Below are 9,277 nucleotides of genomic sequence, written 5' to 3'. Positions count from 1 at the left end.
ACTAATGAAGAATGTTATTTAAGCATTTAGACAGCTAGACAAAATAATTTGTGCCAGCATCTTTTTTTCTGGCAGGAACCGAGTTTTCATGTCGGCCTATTTTCCACAGCAGGCAGTCGTATTGTCACTTAACTGGAACTCAGACTATGACCCATGACTGTGACTTAATGGGAGTGACATGCATTAAAATCTTAAAGGCAGAAGCTGTGTTTCAAATCGCACTCTATATCTTTACAAATATATTTGACAATATACTGTATTTTTTTGGCAAAAATTATCCGTAATCTTTTTAACAATCTTAGAATAAAAAGATTTAATGCTTTATTGGATAGCATTTGTTGGATGTGTTGCACTTGTATAGAAAAACAATGCACTCTGAAACAGAACCCTAAATGTTTTATGTGGGATTTTGAAACTTTAGAAATGCACAAGAACATGCATAGAAGTGCATAATGAAAAGAATGAGATAAAAAAAATTATGTACATCATATTCTTCGACTTTTACATCAGCTCTCAACCCAATTACACAGTGAGGAATCATTTTGGAGTGACATGTAAGAATTTTCCACCACCATTTCCAAAAAGCTTAAACAAACAAACAAAACTACTAAAACTAAATAAATATTATAATCTCTCCAGTACCTTTATAGTGACTTGTGCAATCAAACCCACACAGTTTAAAACTGTTCTGGAGACTCATGGTGAACAATGCATCATAAAAAATTTTATATAGGTTTTTTCTTTAATTTCTTACAAAAATATCAAGAACCATAAGCACAGAGTTAGATATAACAGTATTATTACCACTCAGCTAACTGAAAATAAAATTACACAATAGCAGCTTAACATACAATACTTATAAATACTAACTAACTAGCTACTAATAAAAAAGAATCAATATTAGGTATAGCAAATATATTCAGTATATTGAGCAATCAGTTACCATCAATAATAATCAGTCACAATTAGACCATTAGTCAGTTTTCAACAATCACAATTTGTCACCATCTGACCATCAGTCACCAGCATTCACCATCACATTAGACCATCAGTCATCATCTGATCATCGGGAATCATGTCATTATTCACCATCAGGCTATCGCTTATCAGCAGACCATCATTTTACGTTACTCTATCAAATACCATCAATCAGTCAATCAGAAATACTCACCATCTTATCATCAGTCACCATTAGACCTTCTGTAATCAACAATCAACATAAGTTCATCAGTTATAATCAGTCATCATAAGTCACTACCTGTCACTATAAGAGTATTAACTATCATCAATCCTTATCACATTTTCAGATATTATCAGTCATTAGTCACACCAGTAAACCAGTGCCAAAAAATAATGAGCCACTACTGTGGCTCCTCCTACTATCTTAAGTTTTAGCACTTGTTTTTTCTTTATTCTTTAGTCATCCAAAATGGTCCATTCTTTCACTACGCTTTTTTCCTTCTTTACAAATTCTGTATATTTTTTCCTGTTATTAATTTGCTTTAAGATAAAAAAAATAAAGAAAGAAAAAATAAAAAGCTGAATGTTTCCACAGTACACTAGAGGGCAAGGTATATGTGTGTTCCTGCTCAGCACATGAGTGCACAAGGTAATTCACGTTTCAGTTTATTTAGGAAACATAACACAATCCCAGTTTACTAATTTAATTACAGACATCCTGTTTTCTGTCAGACTATCACTTCCGTCCAATAACATTTAATGTATGAGATTTATACTTGCTTTAAAACGTTTATGAAATGAACTAATAAAATAAAACCACTTTCATTGAATTTTGATTAATCTATTCCTCTGTACCACTGGAATTATTAGAATGCATAGTGTGCAGTGTCTATAAACAGCAACATTATTTAAAGTAGAAATATGACATTTGGGACAAATCCTTTTTTTAGCCAGTAATAAGAAATGTTGTCTTCTTCAATGATATCCCAATCCCTTACTTTCACAGTTTAGGTTCTTTCCCTGTGTGCAACTCTAACAGTGTTTGGCTCAACCTTTCCTAGATTATTAAACTTTACAGAGGATTGTGCAATTTGGCTATTACAGTTTTAATTGTATTTATAAAAAATTAAAACAGGATAAATACAACAGACCCAGGAAACGAATTTGTCGTTATAATTGGTGTTGGAGCTCTCCATGGTGCTGAACGGGGATATGGATTGTTCTAAGACTCATCAGTTTATGACCAAAGTGCATTAATTATAGAAACTCATCTGCATATTCACCAACTGCATTAACTTATGTAGGAGAATTAAAGGTTATTGCAGTAGGACACTCCTCTAAAGCTGCTGTCTCATGGGGGGAAAGCTCATGGGGGGAAAAAAATCCAATTGCAATGTTATACCATGCAGGTTCTTGTCATGGCCAACTAAAGTTTAGCAGAGACTGAAGTTGAACACTTGGTCTAAAAGTGGCAGGTGATCGACTTAGTTAGAAAACATGATTGTAAAAAAAAAAATAGAAAAAAGCTGTAAACTTGTGTTTTGTGAAGGAGAGCTCAGAGACACGCCTCCTCGCACCAGCACGCGGATCCGTGCTCTTGTGCTCATTCCGCTCCGGTGTCCCAGCGGATCTTCACACTGTCTTCATCGTCCTGTGGAAAAAAACAGGACTATGTAGGATTTATGAACGGATAATTATAAGGGGAAGATTGAGTCTTGATTGGACTGAACTGCTCTGATCTCCACATCCTCTCTGCTGTACGATGCTTTACTTTCAGCTGGTCATCATGGCAGGGACGGTCATGCTGGCGTATTACTTTGAGTACACAGACACGTTCAACGTGCACGTTCAAGGCTTTTTCTGCCACGACAGCGCGTACACGAAGCCGTACCTCGGACCGGAGGAGGCGAGCGCGGTCCCGCCGGTGCTCCTGTACGCGGTGGTGTCCGGTGTGCCCGCGCTGGTGGTGAGTGACGTGTGCGCGCTTCTTCAACACTTAACCAAAGAGGCAAACTGTTTCACATTATTCAACACACTGTCCAGATTATAGAATGATTATTGTAGCAGTGGCTAACCAGAGGATGAGGTATGTGCTGATACTTTTTATTTTATTTTATTCTTTCCGAACGTCAGGTTTATGTCTTGAATTGTCAGGTTAATTTAATACACATGCCCATGAGTACAGAATCCAATCATACATAACCACGTATTTAACTTTTCAAGAATATTGCAATATTTTGTCTTTAATATGTGCTCTCAAAGCTCTTAAAAACATTTTTAAATGTTATATTGTTCTGTGTTACATATAGTAGATGCCACCTTATACAGTACGTGATTCTTTTGCATGCCACTACAACCCATGAAACCTGAATAAAAAAAAAATATATAAATTTTTTTAATGAAAATCCAAAGACCTGAAATCATAATATGCAAAAATTTACATATGTGGTTCTCAAATGACATACATTTTATAACACTTTTATAGCACTTATCATTCATTCATTCATTCATTCATTCATTCATTCATTCATTCATTCATCCAGTTATTAATTTTATTTGAGTTTACAATACACACATCATCCACACTTATGCATACCCAAGTCACATAACAGCATGCCAGCAGATACTGAAGAACCTAAAGACAGCCATGTGGACATGTTTAGAAGTCAATTAATGGGGTTGAGATCAGGGTACTGTGAGCATCACTTGGATTCTTCCACTCCAACCTTGGCAAACCTCACAATGCCATGATAGATCAGGTTTGAGTCCCATAGTTCTGGTAAAATGGGAATTTTAATTCTATACCATTTAAAAGCATCCTGTACTGCTCTATGCTTCCAGGTAAGGGTACATTAGGGGAATGGCCAAAGCAGACACATTGTTATTGTACAGTCATTGCTCATAACACTGTGCATATATAAATATATTTCACATATTTCAATAGCAATATTATTAGCAGTAGTTGTAGAAGTAGTAGTACATTTATTATTTATTTTGTATGATTATATATTTATATATATATATATATATATATATATATATATATATATATATATATATATATATATATATATATATATATATATATATATAAAACATTTTTATATAAAAAGGCTACAGAGGGCACTCAGGAGAAGCAGTGATCACAGCAGCATGACCATTTGTAAGGTCATTCAACCACAAACTAATGAAATAGAATGAAGACTAAATAAAAAAATGACCTTTTCAGACCACTGATAAAAGTCTGTATTAATGCATGTCAAACTAAAATACTTTTATATTCATAATATTATATTTCTAAACTAAAATTAACAAAAATGTCCAAAATTAGTGCTTCTGCGTAAGCAGACATTTTTTAATTGGCACTTCATGTAGCATCCTGTAGTTTGTGCTACAGTTTGTGTAGTTAGGTTGTGTTTGCATTCATGGTTGCCAATTTTACAAAATGAACAATATTAATTAAATGCATGTACTTTTTAGTGGCAAAACGGTTCAGTATTTTGAGCTTTGTTAACTAGCACTAGAGTCCGTTCTGTGCAGCTGATATTTCTAAACCCTATAGAGGAAGATTCTCACAGTGAAGTGTTAAGCCTTGGAAGGTAGTAGAGCTTAGTCATGAACTCATCTGTCCAGACTACAGAACTAAGCTGAACTGATTCTCCCTAAAGGTCAAATGCAACATATGCAAACTGTCTAATTGATTCTAAGGGTATGGATGCAATGAGTCAATATTAAGAGGTCAAGTTAATATACAGTAAGTTCCAAATTCACATTCAAAATGCTAGAGCTTTTTATGACCTGTTACAGAAACTAAACCTTTTAACTATAGCATATCAGAGGGTGCTGCTTTTTTTTAATTGGATGACCATGACTGTGTTTATATTTAGTTTCCCAGTGAACAGTGTAAAACATCTCCCTGGCCTGGACACACTCTTCTAATCACTCAATTGCTTACTGTCTGTCTCACACACACTCACTCAATGCTCCTTTAACCAGCGGTTTTTTTTTCTTTTGTAAAGACCATAATAATCCTCTTTTGTAAGGATTTATTGCTCAGACTATATTATATAACTGAAAATTATGCAGGGTTCTTTGTAGAGTAAATGTCCAAGGGCCATGTTATACAATACATTTTTTTTTTATATAAATAGAATAAAAACAAATCAAGAAGGTCAAAAGATAATAGATTGTAGGATTTTAGGCACTAGTCATATTACTGCATGGGAAATAATTAAACGTATGTCATATTGATAGGATCAAGTAGCTTTATATAAAAAGTAACAAATAATTTTTTTTCAATTATTTAAATCTACATCTGTTTTTTTTTTTTAAATCAGCATTGTGATATACATTTTCATTTACAGCATTTAGCAGATGCCCTTCTCCAGAGTAATGCACAAAAGTGCTTTGAAGACTTAATCAATAAATAAATCACTGGTTTACTAGGTTGCAAACATAGGATACCATCAGCCTGAACTCTGTTAGTGTCATACGGGTTAGTGTCAAACGGGTATATTCCGAAACACAGGTAGTCCAGGGATGATCACCAGAATGAACCGTAGATCGGACGGTGAGTGAGGGTGAACAGGGGCCTTATAAAGGGAGGGTGTAGATTGGATACAGGTGAATGTGATTAGTATGAAGGCGAAGCACTGCGAGTGTGCTGAGTGCCGAGGGGGGCATGGCCGGTGCTTCCCTGACATTACCCCATCCTCCATGGGGGAGCTCTCAACACGCTAACCGTGGGGAGCCCACGGCCCACGTTCTTCCGGTCCATATCCCTCCCAGTCCACAAGGTATTCCAAGGTGCTACCCTACGTCGTGAGTTTAAAACTTCCCGGACGGAATACATTGATGGCTGATCAGAACACGATTTCCTCGTGGAGGCCGAAGGTCCGAAAGTGATGGAACAATGCTTTGGCAGTCTCTAGAGCTGTGGGCAGGCCACCGAGGAGGACCAGCTTGCAGGCCTTAGAGAAGTGGTCCACAGCCACGAGGACGCAGGTGTTACCGTCCGAACAGCACAGATCAGTGATTAGGTCGATCCCCATGTGTGACCACGGCTGTTGCAGGATAGGCAGGGGGACCAGCTTCCCTGCAGATAAATGCCGTGGTGTCTATGAGATAGCACACATAGGGCAGCCTTGGACGAATCGGGAGGCCTCCCCGCTTATTCTGGGCCACCAGTAGCATGCTTGGGCTAGGAGGAGGGTTTGTCTTCTCCCTGAGTGGCCGGAACCTGGGGCTTCATAAATCAACTTCAGCAGGGACTGACGGCATGGCCCAGGGATGAATGTCCTTCTTTTCGGGTCCCCCCCGGGGGTGGGCTCTCCTTGCGCTGCTGCTCGAATCTCCTCCTCTAACTCCCAGACGATGGGGCAGAGAATCAGCTTGGGAGGGATGATGGGTTTGGGATCCGTGGGTTCATCGGGGCCATAAATCGGGGACAGGGCATCCGCCTTGCTGTTCTTGGAGCCTGGATGGTACGTGATGGTGTAGCGGAAGCGAGTAAAGAACAGCGCCCAACTGGCGGGGGTTTAACCATTTGGCTTCTCGCATGTATTGGAGGTTCTTGTTTTCCGTTATGACGACCATGTCATAGGAGGTGGGGTGACACTAAATCTCCTCTTTAGCTTCTGGAAGGCCTCCTCGGCCTCTGAGGTCCACCTAATGGTAGTTGGCCTTCCCCTTCAGCAGAGAGGTGAGAGGGGCGGTGACCAGACTGAAGCCCTGGATGGGCTAATCACATATCCCAAGAACTGCACCTCTGATTGGTGGAACTTACACTTCTTGCGATTGAGGTAGGGGTGATGGTCCCTTAGTTGCTCCAGGACTTGGGTGACATGGCCGAGAAGATGAGAATATCATCTATGTAGACGATCATGAATTGAATCTAGGGAGATCGGGTTAGGGTGTGGACGGGGTAGGTGATGCACACACTGCTCTCTGCACCGGTGGCTCCACTCGAGGATTTCACAGGGGTTCCATGAGCGCTTGGGGGAGTGTTTTGCCAGCCAGGGTCGATGCTTGCTGTAGCGTTCTTCAGAATTAAAAACCGGATCTATTCGCGATGGAACAGACCGACCTAGAGGATGACCAACGGGGCACAGTACTTCACCCAGCAATGCCCTAAGGGTCTCCCTTGGATGGTTTGGATGGTCAGCTCTCGCGTCCCTCTCTCCTGGCGCAGCTGGATCTGGTCTAGGCAATCCTGGAAGGTGAAGTTGCCCGCTGAAATCTACAAGGGGAGAGACCAGAATGGAGAGCCTGGGGATTACCAGTGTAACTGGGAGTTTAGAGAGATGGGTGATTTCAGAGGTAAAGTTGACTGTACTCACACACAGGGCGTGGGGGTCTGGCTGGACACTGGGAAATGACGTGGACATGATCACCACAATACAGGCATGCTCCGGCTGCGAGTCGATGCTCTATCTCTCTTCGACAGCCGATGGGATTCCCTGGTGGCCGGTGGTTCCCTGACAGTTGGGAGAAATAATAGCACACTTTTTCTAAATAAGGACATAAAACAGACAGTATAATAAGTGCTAGTTCAAGTGTTTCAGAAATAGGTAGGTATTCACCCATCGTTTGAAGCAGTGACTCAGCTGTTCGGACAGCTAGGAAAGTTTATTCCACCACCAGGGAATTTTAAAGTTATTAAACTGTTTCTTTTATTGTTCCTAATTACATTTTCATTGATCATAACATTAAAACATGAAGTATTTGCAGTAGGTCAGATTGCATTATTTTAGCAGAAAGAGCCCACTGCTATTATACTATACTGTTACCATGAAGGCTTGTTCTTTTTCTGCAATAATTTTTAGGTGGATGGTACACTACATGTTGAAGTATCTCCTTTGTATTAAAGGAACATTGAACTTTGAACATTGCAGAAGATTCTTTGTTACCAAAGTTGTAATTATAGAAACACCAAATATAATTAAGAAAAGTAAATTAACATAAATCTTGAGTCCTTTAAATTACATGTGAATTTACTGTCTGAACTGCTAAAACAAAACTTCAAAATTTTTACAGTACCGTGGTAAAAACCGTAAAAACATTTATATTTTCAAGTCTATTTTTATGTCTTTATTTCATAATTCGGTTCATGTCCTCCACACTAAAATGGTAGCAATCTGTGAGATGTAGTTGGTAGAAGATGCAAAGACAGAATTGGAGTTTAACATCTATCATGCATCTGTGTCCTTATTATGAAGACAGCTTCACTTTTTTTTTTTTACTACTACTGCCAGTCATCAGAGTTGTATTTGTTATAAAGGAGAATTAGACAGATGTAGACTAAAAATGAACTTGCATGAAGCCTGGCATATTTACTCCTTGCTGAAAATTTTTATTTAGCCTTGCTGAAAATGACTCTGCGCTAATGCAAAGGCCATAAAAGGGAATGCTTCAGTGATCGTCACTGTCAGCCATTTGTCAGGTATATCCCTATAGACTCAAGTGTGAAAAGCAAAGAGAAGAGAAGAGTTTGACGTGCTGTTTTTGCGTGTGCTCTGGTAGACAGTAAAGGTCAGCTATCATAGCTGTCTCCCATCTTATTTATACTGCTTGATGGATACAGCATTAATCCTCTGGTGTTGACTCGGAGATGGACCAGCTATGAAGCAAGATTGATGCCCTCTTGGGAATTTGCAATGGCATCCAAATCAATGTCTTAGAGTTTCCAGTAACAATGGACGAATTGGAAAAGTTACACAATTTTCTTTACACAAATAATTTTTTTAATGAACAAGATTTTTTTTTACTTATTTGGCCCCAGCCACAGTCAATTTCACATTAACCACACATCAAGTCAGAATGTTAATCACAGAAGCATTTAGTAGACCTAATAAATAAAATGTAATTTAAGCATCCTCCCATTTATATTTTCTTTAAAGTTCACTTAAATGTGTAGAAACCTTTTAAGTTTTATGCATGATTACCTGCTTCAAATGTCAACCAAATTCCATTAGTCATTCAAGTTCAACAAGATTAGCATTTAGCAAGATAAACAACAAATTATATTTGACAAAACGTGTGGTGACCTTCAATAATACCTTTCCTCTTTGCACATTGCTGTCTAATTACTAAATGATCTCCGTGAAGTCATCAAATTTTCCCTGGACTTTTTAACCTCATTTCACTGCACAATGCACTTCTATATTTGTACACCACATAATTTACACTAAGCTGATCTCTATTCAATATTTAATACCTGCAACTGTTTTTTATGTTTATATGCATGTGTATGCATCTAAAAATTTAATCTATGTATGTATGCATCTAATGATTAATTCTAATCTAATCTAATAATTGA

The 9,277-nt window shown here is 38.4% G+C and overlaps 1 protein-coding gene across 1 annotated transcript in view; it reads left to right on the top strand.

Moving 5' to 3' along the window:
• Window positions 1-2,547: 2,547 nt before the first annotated feature.
• The window catches only part of plppr5a (phospholipid phosphatase related 5a), a 42,415-nt gene continuing 35,685 nt past the window's right edge, over window positions 2,548-9,277 (top strand). The window contains exon 1 of the mRNA XM_083548123.1: window positions 2,548-2,926. Within this exon, the coding sequence (XP_083404249.1) occupies window positions 2,723-2,926 (204 nt within the window). The 5' untranslated portion in view covers window positions 2,548-2,722. The remainder of the gene's footprint in view (window positions 2,927-9,277) is intronic.

Source organism: Silurus aristotelis, assembly GCF_946808225.1.
Source record: "Silurus aristotelis genome assembly, chromosome: 8".
Taxonomy (NCBI): domain Eukaryota; kingdom Metazoa; phylum Chordata; class Actinopteri; order Siluriformes; family Siluridae; genus Silurus; species Silurus aristotelis.
This window is presented reverse-complemented; position numbering and strand designations above follow the sequence as displayed.